At 37.8% G+C, this 23,415-nt stretch overlaps 1 protein-coding gene across 3 annotated transcripts in view; it reads right to left on the minus strand.

Moving 5' to 3' along the window:
* LOC131162480 (sister chromatid cohesion protein PDS5 homolog B) overlaps positions 1-23,415 on the minus strand; it is a 137,761-nt gene that overhangs the window by 100,947 nt on the left and 13,399 nt on the right. For 2 of the 3 annotated variants that reach the window (XR_009138830.1, XM_058119008.1), the window contains exons 5-11: positions 9,785-10,006; positions 9,445-9,661; positions 9,206-9,351; positions 8,965-9,122; positions 8,731-8,880; positions 8,614-8,662; positions 1,715-1,912 (exon numbers count right to left, since the gene is read on the minus strand). Coding sequence is in view for 2 of the 3 variants with exons in the window: in XM_058119008.1 (XP_057974991.1) it covers positions 1,715-1,912; positions 8,614-8,662; positions 8,731-8,880; positions 8,965-9,122; positions 9,206-9,351; positions 9,445-9,661; positions 9,785-10,006 (1,140 nt within the window). In the remaining variant the exon portion in view is untranslated. The remainder of the gene's footprint in view (positions 1-1,714; positions 1,913-8,613; positions 8,663-8,730; positions 8,881-8,964; positions 9,123-9,205; positions 9,352-9,444; positions 9,662-9,784; positions 10,007-23,415) is intronic. The other variant, XM_058119009.1, reaches the window with a different exon arrangement.

The raw sequence follows: 23,415 nt of genomic DNA on the forward strand, positions 1-23,415 counted from the left end.
TTGTGGCTTGAATCTCTCTATTTTCGACAAGGCCCTCCCTGGGAAATGGCTCTAGAGATTAATGGAGAAAGATCACTACTAGAGGAAAATCATCACCTTTAAATAGGGTCTACACCACAACAATTGGGCCACGATTGAAGTGGAGGTGCTTACGTTGTCAGTGTTTAGAAATTTATTGGGAGTGGTTGGGATGAATTCTTCTCCTGTATTAGATTCCAAGTTGGCAATGGGGACAATTTTTCTTTTAGCATGATGTTTGGTGTAGCCAGTCTCCTCTCAGCACTAATTTCCCTTCAATTTCCATTCTAGTTGATGACAAAGATGCCTTAATCTGCAATTAATTTCAGTTTACAGAGCATGGATTCTCCAGAAAATTTCCTTTGGTTAGAAATGCCCTTGATTGGGAAATGGACTCCCTCACAGAATGTTACACCATCTTGTACAAAACCCAAAAACAGAAAAGTTCTAATGATCTTAAGTGGATTCTGGAAAAAAAAAAGTCATTTTATGGTCAGAACGTATGATGCAAATACAAAATTCTCATGCATCCACAGCTACCAACTGCAATTTCCCTAAGAAGCCCATCTGGAAAACAGTAGCCCCCAAAAAGGTAACATTTTTTTTTGCCTAGGAGGCAACTCTCGAGAAGATTCTTACCATTGACAACTTGCAAAAAAAAAGTGCTATGGCTTTTGCGGACAGGTGCTACTTGTGTTTGAAAAGTTCAAATGAGTTGAGCACTGCTGTTGGACCAGACACCTTTGGAGAATCAGGCAGCAGTCAATTACTGCCAGAGCAGTGGAAAGTGGGTTACGGGCTTGAAAAGGAATCCACTCAAGCAAGGAAAACAGGAAGTCTTTGTACCTCATTCCCCTTCCCATATTTTGGGCTGTGTGGAGGGAAAGGAATAGGAGAGCTTTTGAAGGAATGGTAAACACCCCCCCCCCTCCCTCCCCCTTCATGTTGTTAAACACAGATGGATTGCAACTGCTACTAGATGGCAGTGTTTTGGTTGCAAGTGACGCTTGTGTAATGCTTGGCTTTCTTTTACACCCTGCAGTGTAGGTGATTCTCCTTCTGTTTTTTGTACTTGGGTGGTATCCCCTTGATCCCCCTTATAGAAATTTCTATTACTGATAATCTTTTTAAAAAAAACACACACACAAACACACAAAGGAGAAAAAAATCATTACAAAAGTATAAGATTAGTACAACTTGCACCCACTGGCACTCAAAGTAGGAGCTGTCTATTGGCATGCAGGGATGATGCAGCTATGGTCAACTTAGATTAAGAATAGCTTCCACACATAAAGTGATCAGGAGAGGAGATGATTAATGGCTGTTTGTTTAAGGTATTTACTTCTATCACAGGATGGTTGTAGTACGTCAAGAGCTAGCACATCACACCAAATTTTAGCAACACAGTGTTCAAGGTTAAAACCATGAGAAGAACCAACTCCTTCTGCATCAGAACCCCTACCATGATTCAAATAATGTTTTTGCTCAGGATGGTGGGTATTCAGCAACAGATGCAAACATAAAAAACTACCACATAAGTTAGCATCAGCAAACTAAAACAAATAGGTGGCAAAGCTGGCAGAAGCATTTCAAATAGTGTCCCAATCATCATGACAAAAAATGTGCTACTTCAAACAGGATGTAGAAATATGCTAACAAGCTAAGTAGGTCAAATAATGTACGGTAAACAACGCACTCTGATATTCCCCGCATTTATGATTTTTGGTTCATCTAACAATTGCGCCAATGCGTTGAAAAGGTTATTATCTTTCACTTGAGTCAACTTATGGAAGCATTCCTCTGCTGCGCAAGGATCTGGAAAGGATACTGACATTTTCTTCAATGAAGTTTTAATAAGATTTTGTACTTTTTCAGAACCACTTTCCTGCAACAACTGCTCATAACAACAAAGGGAGCAATAATCTGATTAGCCTGAAAAATTGGGACAAGATAAATGTATAGTGTATTGGTAAAACCAAAGCTAGTGTAAGCCATAAATATCGCCGACGGGCAACAATAACATAAGCCATCAATCTAGGGAAATCAGACTTAGAGTCAACTTTAATTTGGCATCTAAAACTGAACAAAAGAAAATAAATATATTTCTTATTTAGAGTCAACTTTAATTTGCAATACATGCTTCTTATTTCTTTAGAGGAGGATAGGCGTTCTTAGTCTTTGGATCCTTCAAGGGCATACACTTTTTGTGATTTTTTAACAAGTATAATTTACCTTTTCCTTTCTATAGATCTATTTGGAAGGCCAAAGTCCCCTTCAAAATCAAGGGTTTATTTGGTTGGCTGTGCTTGATAAAATTAATACCAAAAACTTGTTACAGGTGAGGAGACCTTTGAAGGCTTTTTATCCATTCTGAACATTTAAAATAAAGAACTTGTTACAGGTGAGGAGACCTCTGAAGGCTTTTTATCCAGACAACTGTGTTCTTTATTTTAAATGTTCAGAATCTTCTTCTCATTTGTTCATTCATTGTGGTTATGCTTGGAGGGTTTGGAACAAGTCATTTGGTATTTTTGGTGAATGTTGGGTGGGTTCTGAGACAGTGGAGGACTTTTTGGAGTGTCTTTCACTGGTTTTGGCAGGAAAAGGGAAAGGCAGCACTCAGAGAATGTGCTTTTTTTTTTTTTTGCAGTCTTTTGGGGGCGGTGGATGGAGCTTAATGCGCGTATTTTTCTAGGGAAGAAGTTGTCTCTTTTGCTGGTTTGGGAAAAGATACACTATTTGGCTTCTCTTTGGTGTGTGGGGCAGGGGAAATTTAAGGGAATTAGCTTTTCTAATATTCAGCGTGATTGGTGTTATGTGTTAGCATGTTAGTTCGTGTTGGTCTTTCTCTCTTTTATTTTCTAGTTTTCAGGATGTTTCTTTCATGTTTTCTATCTGGATTTTCCAGACTATGTTAAGGCCTAGCTGTATATTCTTATTCTATTAAAGAAATTCTTCTTTCACTATCAAAAAAAAAAGCAATATGAACTCATCTCTAGCCATCATACGATCAAGCCAAGAAAATCAAACATATTATATAATATCAAAATATTGAGTTTAAACAAATTAAAGCTTCAAAATGGTATCACTTTATGGAGTAGCGTTACCAAAAATAAAAAATCACCCCCACCTTCCCCCAATGTCAAGTTTTAGCTTGGCCAGTGTCTAAAAGAGGACAAATCCTGACACATGCTCAATGTGCAGAAAGCAAAAAGAAACTCATATCCCTTGTTCATCCACAAGCCATCAACCAATTCTGAGTGGCACAACTTTACTTTCAAACATAAGATTTATGGACATTCCCTTCCAAGGATTTGGTACAAGTCAAAGGAGAAATGTGCTGTTCTGTGCCCTTATTATGCTTTGGTGGGTTGATTGGAAAAGAAATACTTGAGTTTATCAAGAAGTATTGCACATATTATATACCATCGAAATGTGTGTTAGGTAGCAAACAACCAATGTAAGACTAGTCAAATATCTACGATATGAATCCGTACTAACTAAGCTCCTATAGAAGATAAGCAGGATGAATCAAATGGTTCAGGCATCTGCAGCATAAGGCAAATAGTGCGCCAATGAGGAGGAATAAACTAGTTGCTATGAGGGGCAATAGAAGGGGTAGGGGTAGACCTAGAATAACTTCAAATGAAATAGGGAGTAAGGGTTTAATATCCCTGAATTCGTTAAAATAATTTACTCTACTTCCTTTCTGACCATGATCAATAAAGCATTCAAGAATATTACTTTATGTTATTTTTCTATATAAGAATTCACATTGCTTCTCTAGACAAGGATCAGAGTTGATTTATTGCTTTTAGAGACCTTGTCACTTGGACATTATTAGGTCCAATTTTGATGGCATTGTACTTTGGGACAGGGAACTAATAAATTTGCTTTTGGAGCTTTAAGCAGTAATACCCTCTAAGCCAGCAGATGAAGGGTTTGCAATTAGAGTAGAGATCTTACCCTTTGTAAATGGTTGCAGAAAATCAAGGGCCCATTAGTTTCGGAAAACAGATTTCATTTCCATTTTAGTTTTCCAAAAACATTACAAAAAAGTTATCTAATTTTTTCATTTTCACAACATTTGTACGAAATAAATGAACAACGATAAACAGTTTTGGCAGTTGGCACTATTTGCTTGTGAAAATAGATTTATTTTTCATTTCAAATTTTTCAAATAGTTACAAAAAATTCCACACCTTGTTTTCCACATCTCCAAATTTATACAAAAAAGTCGGAGAACATCTTTTCATTATTTTTCTAGATTCTAACTCTTTATTTTCTACATTTTTAATACAAACCTTGAAAAATAAAAAAAAATAAGATAAAATTTTGATAATTCTTTAGAAAACCAAAAATTGGAGAAAGGAAAATGTCCAAAACTAACCAGGCCCTAAGGTTTTGGACCAAGTTTCGACAAGCATGACTGCCATGGTATTTCTTCGATAAAGAACACTAGATCTGAGCAATGATTGTTATGTGATGAGAAAAAGAACGAGCTTGCTTGTTCCATGAACGTAAGCTTTAATGGGCACCAAAAAAAGCATAGCAAGAAAATGATTGGCTCACAATAAGGGAAGATGCCAAGGGAACATTAATTAGGTCATCTCAAAACTCAATGATTTCAATTAGTACATTGTTCCCATTTTGTTTTCATCATATAGACTGAAGATTAACCCTCCATTTCTTCTTTAAACTTCCATTTTTACTTTTACCTAAAGAAAATAAAAAAAATTGAAAAGCGTTTCCAACCCCTAAAGGTAGGCCAAGGTAGGATAGGGGCTATTCAAGTGAATCACAGCCCACAATCAATTTGAAATTTTGCAGCACTCTCTCCCTTATGTTGATGTCGGCTACACCACTCTTGGATAAGTTAATTTTAAGCCTAAAATATTTTCAAAGATTTTAAGAAACAAAATGACTTCTCTAAATTTCACTAAATTCTCCTTAAGAGGCAGGGTGTCATCAGCAAACTGCAGGCATGAGATCTCCACTTCCCCCCTCCTCACAAGCAAACCTCTTCTCACTCGCCCTACCGAGAGCATTGAAAAGCATCCTACTAAAGGCGTCAACAACTAGGGGGAACAGGAACAGGAAGAGTGGATCCCCTTGTCTAAGACCTCCAAAGGCCCTAAACCGCTCTCTAGGCTAACCATTGACAATGGCAAATGGGTTAAACTAAGGCATCCCTTGACCCCTTTTCTCTACGGGTCCCTAAAGCCTTTTTTACCCAACATCTTATCTAAAAAGTCTTCGTTGGTATAGGCTTTCACCAAATCCACTTTAAAGAGAAGCCTTTTCCTACCCCTCCTCATCACATCCTCTACCACCTCATTAGCCACTAGCACCATCAAGGATTTGTCTATCATAGGAAAATGCAGGCTGTGCTATGGTGATAGTGTCTCCCAAGACTAGTCTAAGTATATTACAAGATTTTATGCAAGCTAGTGACTAGGCTGACAGTGTTTATTGTATGATTTTAAAAATTAATATTCCCTACAATGGATATTAATCATACTTTTGTTTTTCTCCATGTACAATCAGGCTGCACGTATGAGGGAGTGTTAAGGCAAGATTTACATTGTTAACCCAGAAGTTAACAATCTAAGATGTCATGCGATGTGGTGATCTAACATGGTATCGAAGTTGTGGCAGCCATGACTCCCTGGGTTCTATATTCTTATTGCCCAGTTTACCATCAATATGTTAACATCATTTATTCCCCTTAATAGGTATTATTTGTCATTTGTTTACCTCTCCACTAGCAATTGGGCTGCTGCGTGTTAAGGCTTAATATTCATTGTTGGCCCTCAACCAATCAGCTTAAGCTTTTAAATAGCAACTTAACATTGCATCAGAGCTCCAGTTCCACAAGGTACTAGGTTCAAGTCATCTTATATGTGGTTTCCCCAATTTTCCGTTATAGGACACTTGTTCTGGTTGTATTCATGCAGCTGTTCAAGTTCATTAGTTCGCCTCTTAACATGCAATATGGGATAACACGTGAGGAAAAGTGCTGAATAGCTTGGTCTATCATGTTGGCTACTACCAACTTAAGCTTTCGGGTTAAGTGGCAATCTAACGTTGCATCAATGATATAATGTTAGATTACCACTCGACCTAAAAGGTTAAGTTCTTAGGTGGTGGGCCAACAATGTGTATCAAGCCATTCAACACCTTAAAAGACACATCAGCACGAGTCCACAACCAACAAATAAAAACAATTTTTTCCAAAAAAAATAAAGGCCTATAGGCAATGCTGACCATTGGAGATCCACATCTCTCTCTGATCAAACAAGCCAAAGCACAAGATACGCAAGACAGCTTTATTAAACTCTCGCCTCCTTCCTTATTCATTCTAAGATGAAGTAACTTAAAACCATCCAACAAAGTTTGGCAAACCCATCGCTCTTCAAACAAACCGAATGGCTTATTCCACATAGCAAAAAATTGTATGAAGAGAAGAGAATAAGATTGGTCCCTACTACAGCACACCAAACAAATCCAGGGGTTTTTGCATTTAAAACAAAAAACAAAAAAAAAATCAAAAGACAATGGGGCTTAACAGGCATTGTAATAGTTAAGAGGTTATTGTTGTTAAATCCATCAAGGACCGCCAACCAAACAAAAGCCCAATTTTTTTGGATGAGACTTCTCCTTTCAAAAATTGAAAGTTGTGTATAACACATTTGGTAAACAGCTTTTGCATCTCCTAAGAAACTAGATATTAGCCTTTGAGGGGGGATTTTTTTTTTCTTTTGGATAGAAAAAAAAATATATTTAGAAAGAAGAATGTACAAAGAGGATGAGAATTCCTCAAAACACAGGAAAGAAAGAAGAATACAAGAAGAAATCCAAGATAAGACAAAAGAACCAGCCAATCATGGTCAATGTTGGAACAAGTCATATAGCTAAAACATCATATGGTGAACGCCCACATGGATGCAAGAAACACAATCTCATCCCAAATCAACCACATAGAAGATCCACAATCTTGTAAATTCCAGGCACTTCTCTTCAAACAAATAACCCAAATGTGGAAAAAATAGAACACCACTACAAGACCCTGATATTTTTATGTCTTTCAAATGCTGAGAAATTAATCATTGAGACAGAGTGCAAAGAATAAGTACTCAGAAACATTCTCCCAACATCAGGCAGTGCAAAAACAGAGCAGCATGGCCCGCATGGCTACTGCGACACAAAACACACTTACCTAGAGATATAGAGCCATGTATGGTCTTCGAACCACCAGCAACACATTATTGATGTTACTTCTGTTAATGACGAAAATCCACACAAAGGCCTTTACCTTTGAAGGAACTTTAGCTCTCCACAAACAATGGGAGAGAGGAGAAGAATGAAAAGACTTGTTTAGATAAGAATAAGACTTACGGGAGAAAGCACCTGAATTATTCAAACACCTAATCCTAAAATGATGTATTTTGGAATTTTAAACATTCGAGCTAGGTTACAGTTTTTTTTATCAAACACTCAGGATTAACTTTTTCTTTCTAACAGCACCCTTTTCGCCCTGCGAGGGGCTTAACTAAGCCTTGGAAGGAACTTAGCTCTCCAGATATGATTCCCTAAAAAGAAATACGTAGGAGACTGGCTAACATGAGAAGAGAAAGATTTTTTATAAGCACAGACTCCATAACTGCCCAAAGTCAGAGGCACATTATCACCTCCTGAGAAAGGCTGAAATGACCATAAAACATTTAGCATGAGCACTTAAACATTAAGATCCTCAAAGAAGAAGAAAAAGAATCCAAGGGCATAGCCCAACCAAGACAAAGTTACTAGATACCAAATTACAAAGGCAAGCCCCTCTTAGTCTTGGGCCTATGAACCAACCTACCAACGACCAAATAGTCCCTCTTCTCTCCTACCCTTAACCAAAGGAAATCACTCATCACCCTGTCCAAGGTTGTGGCAACACCACAAAACAGTTAAACAAAGATATTAAACAAAGGGAAAAATGAAAATCAAAAACATGTAATTAAGCAATACAACCACCCAAAATGGAGATGAGAAAAAAAAAGGGGGGGGGGGTTTCTAACAATCCAACTGCTAAGAAACCTTGCAACTACAAGAACCCAGAAAGATCCCAACCAAGGATTTTCAATTTACCAACCAAAAGAACTACTAGGTAAGCTAGAGGTCAATCAACAATAGAGAATCTAGCAAAAGAATCCAAATTGAATACCTCTAAATCATGGAATCCAGGACACATTAATGACATATCAATCCTCAAAACAGACATCCTAAAAATTTGCAACAAAGTAAGAAGATAAAAAATTTAAAATTTAAAAAAAAAATCTTCCTAAAACTACTCTTCTATTACCCAGTATCTTGTTTAAAAAAGTTTAACATGCTGTAGATATCCTCCTTAAACTTTATAACTACTCTTCTAAAATACATAATTGGTGAACCATCAAGCACACAGAATATTTGACTGCAACTAGACTTAATAACAAACTCTCAGTTCACATTCTTTTTGTTTTAATTCCAGGACCATGGGGAAGGTGTTTGTGGGACCAGGGGGAGAGGGGAATACATTACGGAAATCATATTGCTCGATTACAGTACCTTTTCCTTTTTTCTGAGAGCTAAATAATTCTGCATCTCAGTTTGCAACCTGAAAACATAGAAAACTTGTAAAATATACATTTTTCACCCAGCATACCAGCAGTTTAGAATAAATACCTCCGTTTTTGAGATAAAATAGAGTTCAATGCCTTCATATGAGCAGGATTAAAGAGCAAGAACAAATAGATCCAGTGCCTTGTCCTCTCCATGACTGAAAGAGAAGGTGGAAATAACTCTTCTGAAAGCACAAACTCCAAGTTTTGAGGCCTGAAGAACATTATAGAACAAAATATTACATTCAATATTATGAAATGCTGGCTTTTGTTTTACTGCTCAAGTGTGCAAGCATACCTGAACTCCTTACAATCTTTATCATAGCACAGCATTAAAATTCTACAAGGAATTTGTTCAAAATGGTCACTAATTGTCATGTGGCCTTCAGAACACATTGTACAATAATCTCGATATACTTCCAGTAACTTCTGCAGAGCATTCTTTCTAACAGATATCTACAATGAAAGTAAACAATAATTAAACATCAATGAGCTTTAACAACAACCTAGCACATGGAAACTTTCTAAAGCAGAATTACCTTCTTATCACGGAGTCGTTCAGCAGCTCGAGATATTAAATCAGGTGGAACATATTTCAGATTGGATCTGACAAGATCACAAGCAATGGTTACAGCCTGTGTTCTCACTCTATCATCAAAATCTAGTAGTCGGCCTTCAAGTGCAGCTGTTAGATTCGCAGTTGTGAACATGTGAGTCATTAGTTATGAGAACCATGGCAACATATTAGAAGAACAAATTCAGTTGTGCAGTAACTTACTCAGAACTTCAAGTGATTTTGTTCCAGATGGATTAGCCATATAGCAAGCATTGGCACATTGTAAAGCATTAAGTCTAACTTCTGCCGATTTGTCATAGAATCTTTTCAAAAACTCCACAAAAAGATGGTGATATTCATGTGCAGCATGGCATTCAGGCAGTGCAAAAAGTTTACCAATTAAATTAACAGCCTTTATTCGGACATCAACTTGTTCAGTCTGAAAAAAGGATGAGAGTTAATGAACAAACAACATTACTTTGAAGGAGTATAGGCCCAATGTAGGCGTCCAATGCATTTATAGAAAAAAAAAGACTAAATTACTGGAACAGGGAATGCACACCAGTAATTCTTGAGTTAGATTAGGGATGACAGCAAGAAGCATCTGAGGTGCACATTGGAAAATTTCAAAAATAATTTCATGGTAAAAGTCTTTAAGCTCACTTCCTACAGCATCTTTGTCTAAAATGCAAGATGTTAAAAACCCACGAACAAAAGGTTCCAGCTCTTCAGTGCAATTTTTAATGACAGAAATTGCAAGATGTGAAGACGCAGGAGGTGCACCCTGTAAAGAAAAATAAGAAAGAGGAAAGAAATCATAAATATGACAACAAAACTAACTTAAATATTTCTATAAGCATGTTCCATTTGCCATAGCATTCAGGTCTGCATTTTCCACATATCACAACTAAAGTGTGACAAGATAGATATTAAATTTAAAATCCATCAGTTAAAAGTTTCAAGATGGAACATATGTAGAAAAAAACAAACAGAAGAGAAGGAGTTGCTTAAATAAAAGAGAACCAAACACGAGCAGAAAATTTTTTAAAAAATTAAAAAAATTCCCCACAACCGTGTAACCTTGAGAACTCTATCAAGGACAGGAAACTTTTCTACCATAAAGATATCAAAAGAGATAGAAATTGATGACAAAATTTGCATTGATACAAACATTAAGTATGCAGACTCTAATGCTTGAATTTCTAGAAGTTATGGAAAATGAGTCATCTAATTTTTGATTGATGCATCTCCTTTAGCAGGGAGACTTCAGAATGTGAATTCCACTTTGGACAAATTTGTGATTTGATTGATTTCAAGATTTTCTAAAGATTATCTCCATTTCAATTTGAGTTGAAGTTTAAATTTGAATACCATGAAATTTTTTCGATAGGCGAGAAAATCTGCAAGATTGATTAGAAGATTTGCGAGTTGGCAGATTGTTCATATCTTCCAAAAATTAGCAGATTCTGAGTTAAAAGAACATTCTTTACAAGTTGGAATATATTCTAACCCTATCTTTGGAAGATCTTAAGTTGGAAAGAAACATTTAATTCAAACTTAGAAGATTTGAAGTTGCCCTATGGTCCCATTTTGCGCCCCCAGGGGCATCCCAATGGTTAAAGTTTGGGATTTCTATGTTGATGGTCTCTGGGAGGGATGGGAAGGGTTCAGGGATGAGAGATGAGCTACCTCCTGCTGTGTGGCCCAGGCCCATTGTGGGCCTCCAAGAGACCTACAGAAAGTAGTCCGAAAATTCAGCAATAGATTGAGCACAAAATATTTGTCTATGTTTCCAAAAACTAAATTTCCTCCGAGTAAAGTCCAATATCTGTTAGTTGATCTCCCATCAAAGGACCAACCTACCATTCAGAATCTACAAAACTGGCAATCTGGATATGACCATGGCATTTGTATAATATACGTCCAAAGATATACTTCCAATGGCTATTTTCCCAAATAACACAAAATGCAAATGACTGCATTCCAGTTACTCAAAAAGTATTTGTCAGATATAACATAAAGTATGTGTGTTACTAGTACATATAGGAACATAAAATAGTAAGGGCTATTGTGGCCTTGTACAGCACGCTACAAAAGTACTTAATGGATTTCCTTGTGAGGTCAATCAGAGAATCTACACTACTTGATCCTCTGCTCTCTTCTTCTTCTTAGTCTTCAACCCTCTTCCTCTCCCCCTTCATGTGTTTTATAACTGTTATCTGACTTTTACAGGGTTACGAAGCACATTAATCAGCAATTAGAATAATGTGATTAGTAAAGGGGGGTGTAATAAGTTTACAATTCCGGTGTGGAATAGAGTCGAGGGAAAATGTCACTTTTTTTACTAAGAACAGAAAAAGCCTTGTCTAACACTCCTGTAGCTTGGCAAAGTGCCTTTTAAAGGTTTGGTTATGTTGCAAGTGTAATGGAAAGCAAATTCTTGTAGCAGAGGAAGAGATGTGACAAAAAAATTTAAACCTCTGAACCTGCTTCTACTGTCATGAGGTAAACTATATGCATATAAGGCATCAGAAAAACTTTTGCAACAGAAGTAAACTTTTGGCCCGTCTGCATAAAAGGCATGCGGTAAACTTTTGGCCCATCTTTAGTTCCATCAATTGAAGTTTATAATTTTGCAACAAATAACCGAGAAAAACCAAATTGAACCAGAAAAAATTGGTTTATGGTTAGTTTAAACCGTCGGGTGTGCGGTTTGATTTCGGTTTGCATAATTTTAAAACCGATTGGTTCAGTTTGGTTATCAGTTTTACCCAAAACTGAACCGAAAAGAACCAATTACACCCCTACTCTTAAGGGTTAAAAATGCCTCACCTTATTTAAAACATTGATATGGCTTTTTCCTATTGTAATGGTCCTCATTTGCTTCCATACCAGTTAGATGTCAAGAGTGCCTTCCTGTTCGATGATGTGCAGGAGAAAGTTTTCACAGAGCAACCTCATTGGCAAGTTGTTCAAGAGGAGAATGCAAAAACAAGGTTTATAGACTGTGAGGCTCTTTATGGTCCCAGGCAATCCCCCATGCTTGGTTTAGTAAGTTCAGTAATATAGTTTCTGAAAGTTGGTTTAAGCAATGTATTCTAATCATTTGATTTCATATGAAGGACACCAGCTACGTTGTGCTAACGGTTTATTTTGGATGATATTATTACTACTAGTGATATTTACCAGGTATTGAAGAAGTGAGATTGTATTTATAGCAGGACTTATCATCTATATTTATGATATATAATATAATTTATATTTATGATTAATAATATAATTTACCCAGCATGCCTTTATAGTAGGCAGGGTGATCACGGATGCAGCCCTGATTGCGAACGAAGTTGTGGGTGCCTATATTAAGGAAAAGAGGAGTGGTCTGCAAGCTGGACATAAACAAGGCATTTGAACATGCGAATTGAATTTTCTGCAGCATATTCTCAAAGAGTGGGTTTTTGGGAATTCTGGTGCAGCTGGATCTATCAATGTATTTCTACACCCTCATTCTCAGTGCTCATTAATGGCTGCCTTACAGACTATTTTCATTCATCTCGAGGATTCAGGCAAGGGGATCCCCTCTCCCCCTTATTCTTTTTATCATGGTTATGGAAATGTTGAGCCTTATGATAAATAGAGCCAGCGAAGAAGGCCAACTAAAGGGGCTTAATATCAGAAAAAAAAAAAAAGACAAATCTGTTTGTCTCCCATCTTGTTGCAATTGACATCATCATTTCCTGATAGGATGAACATGAGCAAATCCTCAATCTCAGGTGCATTCTACTCAGGTTTGGATCTGGTTGTATCCCATCTTCTTTTTGCAGAAGACAACAATATTTTCGGACAGGATGAACTTGAGAAAATCCTCAATCTTGGGTGCATCCTATTCGGGTTTAAGCGGTTTCAGGCTTGACAGTGAACTTGGGATAAAGTGAAATTATTCCAGGTGTACCTGCGAAAGTGAGCCTCTACTCAGCAAAAGTGGGTCATTGCCAGAACTGTGGAGGGTGAGCTATGGGCTAGGAAAAGTATCCACTCCAGTAAGGAAAAAATGGAAACTCTTTTCCTATCCCCCTTCCATTTTTTGGTGGGTGTGGGGCGAAATAATTAAGAGAGCTTTCAAAGGATCAGCTCTGCCCCTTCATGTTCTTGAGGATTGTTCAATAACTACGGTACCTAATTGGTACAGCTGGCTGTTTGTGAAGGACATTACTGTAATTCTTTTTCTTTTTTCTTTTTTTTTGACACCCTACAGTGAGGGAATGTTCATTGTACTTTCATTTCTGTACTTTCATTGAAATTGGGTAGCATCCACTTGATGCCCTTTAGTCAACTTTCTTTTTCTGATGAAAAAGTAATTTATATTCATAATTTATAATGTAATTTACATTTATAATAGAATTTACCATTTATATTTATGATTACAATTTATTTTTCAGGGGTGGGGGGTGTGGTTGGCTATCAGAACATAATTATACACTAGACTAACGTGTCAACACAGATGCTGGGAACAAAACCAAAGGACACACCTATGGATCCCATTTAAAACTAACAGATTTTCTTTTTGGGGATAGAAAAAGAAGCTTTAATGAAATTAGCAAGAAATATATTCAGTCATGAGCACAGGAAATAGAAAAATACATCAACAGTTAACACAGATGCCGGAACAATGCTTGATGGTTGGAAAAGTTCCTTTGAGGTTGGGGGAATTAGAAAAACAGCTTTTGACATGAGAAGAGACAAGGCCCTTGCCCCGGATGGTTTTTTCAATGGTTTTCTTTAAAGTTTCAAGAAACTAAAGGTGTGTTGGAAGCGGATATCCTCAGTTTTTAAATAATTTCATTATAAGGGTGTGGTAAACATTGGTGCTAACTCCACTTTTATCACCCTTATCCCTAAGAAGGAAGGAGCCAGACAAGTCTGGGACTTTAGACCAATTAGCCTTGTTACTAGCCTTTATAAAATTCTATCGAAAGTACTTGATAAGATTCATAATTGTCTTAGGGAAACTATAACCTTGGCTTAATCTGCTTTTATTCATGACAAACATATCTTAGATGCGGTCTTGGCGGCCAACAAGGTGGTAGAGGATGTGAGGAGGAGGGGCCAAAAGGGTATTTTTTTTAAAGTGGGTTTTGGGAAAGCCAAAGATAGGATCAATTAAGGCTCTTTAGGTAAGCGATGAGTAAAAAAAGTTTTGGGGATTTGTGGAAAAAGTGGATTAAGGGTTCTCACTTTGTCCCATATGTTTGTCATTGTTGATGGTCAACTAAGAGATTGGTTCAAGGCCTCCAAGGGTCCTATACAAGGGGACCCTCTATCCCCTTTCTTGTTCACCTTAGCCATTGATACCCTTAGTAGGTTTTATTTTCATGCTCAAACTAGGGGGGAATCAGAGGCCTATGTGTGGGGAGGAAGGAAGTGGAGATATCACACCTCTAGTTTGATACTCTACTATTCCTTGAGTATAGTATAGCAAAGTTTAGGAAGGCTATTATGTTGCTCAAAATCTTGAGAAGATCTCCCCTCTAAAGATCAACTTGTCCAAGAGTGGTATAGTTGGCATCAACATGGGTGGAAGGACTCTTCAGAATTTCAAATTGAGTGCAGGATGCAAATCCATTCAGTGGCCCCTAACTTATCTCTACCTCTCCTTTGGAGATAACCGAACTCTGAGGCCTTCTAGGACCCCATACTAGAAAATGTGGCTAGGAGATTAGAGGGATTGAAGAGGGCTTGTTCTTTCCCTTGGGGGTCGTGCCACTCTCATTAGCGCTTCTCTCTTGAATATCCCAATTTATTATCTTTATTTGTTTAGAGTCCCCTCTAGACTAGCCAAATCCTTAGAGAGGTTCGATGCATGATTTCCTTCGATTGGGTCCCGGGGAAGGTAGGCGTGACCATCTTGTTAGTCGGGACATGGTTAGCAAACCTGAGAGGGGCTTGGGTATTGGTAATGTAATATCTAAGAACATTTCTCTTATAGGTAAATGGCTTTGGAGGTTTCTTTGGAAACTGAGTCCCTTTGGCATAAGGTGATGAATAGTACGTGCCTCTAGTTTGCTAATGATACTCTACCATTCCTAAGGATAGTCTAGCAAAGTTTAGGAAAGCTATTATGTTGCTCAAAATCTTGAGAAGATCTCCTGTCTAAAGATCAACCTGTCCAAGAGTGGTATAGCTGGCATCAACATGGGTGGAAGGACTTTGCAGATTTCAAATTGAGTGCGGGATGTGAATCCATTTTGTGGCTCCTAACTCATCTCTACCTCTCCTTTGGAGATTACCAAACTCTGAGGCCTTCTAGGATCCCATCCTCGAACAGGTAGCTAGGAGATTTGAGGGATGGAAGAAGGCTTATTCTTTCCCTTGGGGATCAGGCCATTCTCATTAGTGCTTCTCTCTCAAATATCCCAATTTATATCTTTATTTGTTTAGAGTTCCCTCTGGAGTATCCAAATCCTTAGAGAGGTTAGGAGCTTGATTTCCATTGGTTAGGTCCTGAGGAAGGTAGGTGTAACCATCTTGTTAACTGAGACATGGTTAGCAAACCTATGAGGGGCTTGGGCATTGGGAATGTAATATCTAAGAACATTTCTATTATAGGTAAATGGCTTTGGAGGTTCCCTCTAGAAATTGAATCCCTTTGGCATATATGAAAAATAGTAGTATGGGACCAAACAGGATGGGCGGGAGATGAAGAGCAGCAACATCATTTCTCATGCATGTCCTTGGAAATTTGTCTCTCGGGTAGCCAGTCAATTCTTTCCTCTTATTTAGTTCAAAGTGGATAATGGCAATAAAGTCCACTTCTAGGAAGAAGTGTGGATGGGGGAGACTTAGTTGGAGCTGAAGGTTCATCGTATTTTTAGGCTTTCTTCAATTCATAATGCTCCTATTAGTTCTTTTATTTCTTTAGGGGGAGGTCATTCTTGGGATTTCAATTTTTTCAAGCATCTCAATGAAAGAGAATTCGATGAGCTCACAATCCTTACTTCTTTGTTGGACCAGCACATTCCATCTACTAGTGAGGATGAGAGAGTGTGAGAGGGGGATTCTTTAGGTATATTTACTTCTAAATCTGTTCTTTCTCACCTTTTGAAAATCCATACCCATAATCATTTTCCTTGGAACCGCTTTCTTTGTAGGGCTAAGGCATTGGGGAAGATTCAGGCTTTTGTCTGGACTGTGATCCTAAAAAGAATTAACATGCATGATTTGCTTCAAAGGAGAAGACCCTATACGGCTCTTAGTCCTGATATGTGCTTCATGTGTTGTGAAAACAATGAGTCAACTGATCACAAAGGAGCAACCTTACCGCTGATCTAAAGCTTGCCTAAGCTTGACACATCATTAACTTTAATAGTTACGTTAAGGTCAAATTCATCTATGGCCATGGGCTTCAATTACTATTCTAGTAGAATCCTCTTTCAATTCACTTCATACTTATCTTCTTCCTCATCATCCGCCAACATCACTTCCTTTACCTTTATAGTCACCCCAAGTTTATCTTTCCCATGCAATCACTCATCTCATCTTCCTAGTTTCTCGTAACAATCTAGTATGGAAACTCAATGCCCCCAACATTCTCTAAAACTACCCACATAAAGTCCTCTTTACACAACCCTTGTTTCAACTTTATCATCACAAAATTAGTAAGTCATGATAGTCATGACCACTAAAGTCACAAGTTATTTCCAGATCGACTATTGTTGGTTGTCGTCGAACCCCTCCACTTGACTCATCGATATCATCCATAATTCTTCAATTGCCCCTTGTGAATCCTTCCTTTGATCCTCCATCACCCAACCTCATGTCCTTCAGCTCCCCAATGTACATTCTCCTTTACAGCAAAAGGAATTTTGAAATTGGGGCTCCAATTCAACAACAAAAATAAAAGTGTTCTTAATTCCAGCCTAAACTCCCATTATTCGGCCTAGCTTAGTAAAGTCTTAACTTATTTAACTTACTTGAAACTCCTTTAAGCCCAAACTCTCCCAAACCATATCCTATGGTCCCCTTGTTAGACCATGGCAATCACCACAAACTCTAATAGGCCCAATTTGTAAAGGCCAGTTAGAATTCCTTCCGTACCACATCCCAACTCCTCTAAAATTGTTATCCTTTTCCTTTTTCAAATCGTGACACGAAATCAAATTGAAGTTCTTCCAAGGTAATTGTCCAACAACTCTCTTGTTTCAAATTCCAACTTCCAACTACAATTTCGACCACTCTCTATTTACCATCCTACAAACTCCAACCAAATTTTCTGACGATGCTATTGTCCCTCTTACCAATTGAACCCAAGGTTAGATCATATCAACATAACTAGGCGTCAAAAGCCAAGATCGTTGAAGGCCTTATGCTTGCTTGCGAATCTGCGACCACTTGTTTCATGTTCGTTGGTGGGTAACCATCATCTAATTAAGTTGTGTGGTGACCTCAGGAAATAAAAAATAAAAAATAATAATATAACTCCTCGCAAATGTTGATGTTTCCTTGTGCTAGATTAGGAATTGAATACAAAGCTCTTTAAAAAGGACGATGAGTGTTCATCAATCATTGTTAAACTCACTGCCTATTGTAAATGTGTTTAGCCTACTAGCTTCCCTCGCTAAACGCATGTTGCCTATAGAGGTGTACTAAAATGAATTACATTGCGGTGTTGTTTACCACATGACTCTTGTGCTTACTAATTTCTTACTGCTTATCACACAGTTTGAATCTGAACATGCTACTATGGTCTATCCACGGTGAATTCTCAGCTAACTAGTTAAGTTAGTGTGCTAAAACGTTGTTCAATCACCTTCAAATTGTGTGATTGCGTGGAGCATCAATAAAAGAACCACACCATGCACTAATACAAAGAGACTCAATGCACTAGAGTTGCATATTGGGACTATCAACAATGTGGTCATAAAGGTGGCCCAACTTACAGATTGTGTTGCTGGATTCGAGGTATCCCAAACGCAACAAGAAGGTTCAATGAGTTGTTGGATGATTTCCATGGCATGGTGGAAGCTTTACAATATGAGATGGAGGAGCTTACCACCAAGGTGAACTTACCGGTCCGTGCTTTCTGAAATGCACATTCTACTGGGATACTAAAGCCATAAAATCTCCACTTCCCACACATATCTCATATTAGATTTATAAAAGAAGATAAGAAACACCGAAAACAATGGTGGTTTCTGGTTTAGTCACCATGCATTGAGCTCTCTCTCTCTCTCTCACTCTCCCCCCCCCCCCCTAGCTAATATATATTTTAAATACATAATATATAGCAAATAAAACTATAAGCTATTGATGGAGAAAATTGTGATGACGAACATTGATATTGGTGGTGGCAAGCTCATTTACTTAATTGCAACCCAACTTTGGTTCACTGGGAGGCCACATGCAGAATTCTTCAATACTGTAAGGGTGTCCAAGGTAAAAGACTTGCTATGCTTGGATCAAAACCAGCAGGCACACTTATAAATCCTCATTCAAACAAGCTATTTTTTTATGATAAATAAAACTATGAGTTATTGACGGAGAAGATTTTGACAACAAAAACTGATGTCATGATTGGCAGGCTTAATTTACTTTACTGTGACCCAGCTTGATATTTCTTTTACAGTTGATTTGATAAGCAAATTTATGGAGAGATCAAAGCTCGTTCACTAGGAGGTTGCATGCAGAACTCTACAATATCACATTGGTATCCAAGGTAAAAGACTTGTTCACAAAGCACATAGGCATTAGACAATGTGGGCTACTCAATGCGTACTTGGCTGGGGCAGAGGATGACAGGAGTTCTACTAAAGATTTTTGTACTTCTATTTGTGGCAATCTTGTCACATGCAAAAGTAAAAAAATACATAGATAAACACACACATACATACACACACACAGTAGCTCAGTCAGGTCCAAAGGCACAGTATAGGGCTATGGCCAATAGACTGAGGGAAATGATATGACAAAGGCCATCTGGGCAAAAGCTAGAATTTCCAATTTGAAAGCCTGTAGGCATATTTTACAAAAATCAAGCTGCCATGCACATTGCTCATGTTCAATGAAAGAATTAAGCATATCGAAATGGGTTGTTTTTTCGCTCAAGATGCCATGATGCGAAAAAATTTGAACACTCCTTCAGTTCATTCTTTCAATCAGTTTGAGGATATCTTCACTAAAGCATTTACAAATATGTTTACATCAGTTTAGTTCAAAGCTGGGAATGAGTGACATATATGAGGGAATGTCATAAATAAAATTTCTGAAGATGTTTTTCTGGGAGATTTAGTCATTAGTAATTATAATGGTTATTTTTGTCCTTGTACTACAAAATATTTAATAGATATCTTTGTGAAGCTAATTAGAGAATCTATGACATCACTCTTCTCCGCTCTCCACCATGCTACTATGTCACTTATCTTCTCTCTCTCCTCCTCTTCCTCCTCCTCTTCCTTCTCCTCCTCCATGTGTTTTACTACCGTTATCTGACTCATTTGTTACAACACTAATGAGAAAGGATCCAAGAAACCGGCAATATTCCTCTTGCCTGAATAGTTAAAAGAATAAGATATCAAGATTAGTCCCTTTTCCAGTTAGCTGAGCATTGCATTATTTTCTTTGTAGCTAGATGAAGTGAGTTCCATAATTAAAAACAAAAGTAATAGGATATAATGGTATAGATGGGGCCAAACATGCACAAATGAAGGAGAACTAATTATACATATTATGATTTTGGGTCTCTTTTAGTGATTTGGATGTTAAATTCAGAATTTGCCACCTTGGTTTGTCTTTGTGATTCTGGATTGCCTTCCGTTTCTTCTTTTTCTTCTTTGTTATCATCCAATTATCATCTCTCCCTCTCAAAATTTCCAGAAATTAATCTTCATTTGCTGTCTGGATCAAAACTGACATTTCACATCATCTATGCAACACTTAAAAGCCCCAAAACATTAGTTCAAGAGCCTCTTTGATTAATCCCCAATCACCATTTTTCATAACCGAATAATTTTACCAAATGAGAGAAGAAAAATACAATATGGCAGACAAGGCATCCTCCAATCCAAGAAGTTAACAAAACAGAAAAAAAGAAAAAGAAAAATAACCACGGTACAGAGTTAATGAAATAAGGGCAATCCAATCTCTATGCATATTAATTAAGGATATGCCTCTGAAAAAGCTATTTTTAGCAGAACACCGAAGCATTGCAAAGCCAGCGAAGGAGCAATAGTATCCTTGAAGATTCTAGCATTCCTCTCCAAATATATGCACCAAATAATTGCATGAAAAAAGTAAAAGGGTGTCCCCGGGCCATAAGGCTCCCCGCTTCGCAAGGGCAAGGGCAGGGTCGTCACAGTGTACGCAGCCTTACCCCTATTTTCTGTAGAGAGGCAGTTTCCTTGGACTCGAACCCATGACCAACCGGTCACAAATTGCATGAAAAAAGTGCACTTCCAAAAAACTTTATTCTCCACCCTCCCCAAACCCTAAAAATGAATTGAGCAAAGGCTTTCAAAAGAAGTACAAACCCAACTCTCTTCATCCCTAGACAGTTCCAATACCAATACTAACCCTATTCTATAGTATTGGATGCTTACATGTCCTATATTACCATGTTCATCATCTTTAATTTGTATATATACTAAGAGGTGTGTGTGTGCGTGTGTGTGTGAAAGAAAAAAAGAATGATAGGAATGTACAAAAAGAAGAATAAGTAAAAGCCCATAGAGATGCCATGTGACATGTCCTGTCCCAAAGTAAAGATGCATTCAACCCTTTCCAGGAAAAATATGCACATTCCATTCCTACGAGATATCCCACACCCCCCCCCCCCCCCACAAAACAGCAAATTCTGCACAGTTCCACAACCTTTTCCCTCCCAAAACCTATAAAAGAAATAGCAAATAGGTCTTCCACAGTCTTCAAGCAAACCCAATCTTCTCCAAAGTCCAAACAACCTAATCAAAAAGCCCCAGGTAAATGAACAGGAAAACAGATGAGAAGCAGTCTCTGAACTGTTAAGCACAACATACAAACATCTGGAGACAATGCATTCAAAGGCCTCCAACTCTGCAACAGATTGTTTGTGTTAACTCTATTAAGAACCAACAACCTAAATTATGCTTTAATCTTTAGAAGGAACTATGGCCTTCCAAATATGCGATGGAGCAGAAAAGGCATTACATTCAATCAGATGACCAAAGAAAAATTTAAAACTACAAGAGGAAGTACGGTATGGGTCCAAAACTCCAAATCCCGAACTCAAACATCCCACTTGTTAGAAGGGTGACAATCCTCCAACACAGAAAGCAAAGAAGAGAACTTTACCTCTGTAGCATTTAAATTTCTTCGACAATGAAAATACTGAATAACAAGTATTACCCCTAGAGATCAAAAAGGAAGAGATGACAGCATTATGAATCATGGGAAGACAATAAAGACAAAGAAAATAGTAGATAAAGCATAGTCATGCAACCATCCTCCCAAAAGTGAGTATGAGACCTCTCATCCAATTTAAGTTTAATGCAAGGAAAGAATAAAAGGCAAACTCATGAATTAAACTTCCAAGGACTCCCAAAGGAACGTCTAATGCCCAAGTTAACATCCCAACCGTTTACCTGCCTGCCAAATGTATTTCTAATCACTTTTGTGCCACGGGGAGTTTTTTACCTCCAAGGGAAATTGCTGTAACCATTTACCTAAAAGAGCCATGTATTTAGACACCAACTTTCCAAGACCCAAGGCCCCCTCCTGCTTAGACCAACAAACCATCACCCAACTAAAAAAGTGATCCCTCTCCTCTCCAACTCCCAACCAAAGAAAATGGCTCATAACGTTCTCAATCATATTTGCCATCCAGCAGAAATTCTAAACAAAGAAAATAGAACAAAGGAATAGTAGAGAGACATGCCTGAAGGAGGGTAATATGACCATCTATAGAGAATAAAGCCCCTTTCCACCCCTCCAAGCAGTAGCCACTTAGTTGCCAGAGGGTCCCAAAGGCCAAAGGATCTAGGAAAACAAACCCCCCCCCCCCCAAAGGAACTCCTAAATAAGCTGAAGGCCACTCTAGGAAGCCACACCCAACTAACAATGGCACTACCAAAAACCTATCATAAATAAAGATTCATAACCTCATACCACATTTCCCCAAATTATTTCTTAACTGTAACTACTTAAAAATCTGAATAATAGTAAGGATATCCAAAAAAAACTCTGTTCATATCAGAAGACAACAACATCATCAGCAAAATGTCAATGAGACACTCACCCACTCACTCCCCACCTCAATTCCTCTCAATAACCCCCAATCATCTGCCATCTCTATTAATTTACCCAAAGCATCCACCACAAGAACAAATAGGAAAGGAGATAAACATCCCCCTTATTCCCCCCCCCCCCCCCCACTCCCCCCACGCAGGAAGACTTAAACCACGACTTAAGTTTCCCATTAATAATTGCCAAGAATGATGCACTGAAAACACATCACTGCATGAGTTCTCATCCAAGACCACCACCTCTCACCAAAATCTTCTTAATAAAGTCCCACTAACATGAACTTAAACCTTTTCAAAATCCACCTTAAAGACAACCCTTCCCCTTCAATGATGAACATTCTCCACCACCTCATCAGCTAGTTGATGTGGATCACACTCGCAAAGAATTTAGTGTCAGCCACAGGTATAGACATAATATAGGCTCTTTATGATTATTTACGGTTTTATGATTTAAATATTTTACAATTATGTGTTGATCACTTTTTTAGGATTTTTTTATAACCAAAGAATTATATTAAAAGAGAGAAGAATGTACATCAGAAAATTAGAAAGAGAAAAAAAAAAAAGAACAAGTTACATCAATAGAAACTAGTTACAAAGAATGCAACCTAAACAAAGAACCAAACTCAATGTAACAGGGCCAACCAATCCTGCTCCAAGTCTTTAAAAGAAACATGACGAAAAAAAATATTTGCCAAACCCACAGCGATGCAAGATACACCACTCTCTCCAAAGCAAATTGTTAGCAGTAGCCACACCTTTGATAATTCTAGCTTTTTCTTTTTTTTAGGGATTTGATATCATGTTTTATTAATCAGGATTTCATATTATTTCCTAGAGATCCTCTCTCTTTCACCCACACACAGTTTCCTACTTATTTTCCTGTTGTTCTCTTATTTTTGTATATCCTTCTCATGTGCCAATT

The sequence above is a fragment of the Malania oleifera genome, chromosome 8 (genome assembly GCF_029873635.1).
Source record: "Malania oleifera isolate guangnan ecotype guangnan chromosome 8, ASM2987363v1, whole genome shotgun sequence".
Classification (NCBI taxonomy): domain Eukaryota; kingdom Viridiplantae; phylum Streptophyta; class Magnoliopsida; order Santalales; family Ximeniaceae; genus Malania; species Malania oleifera.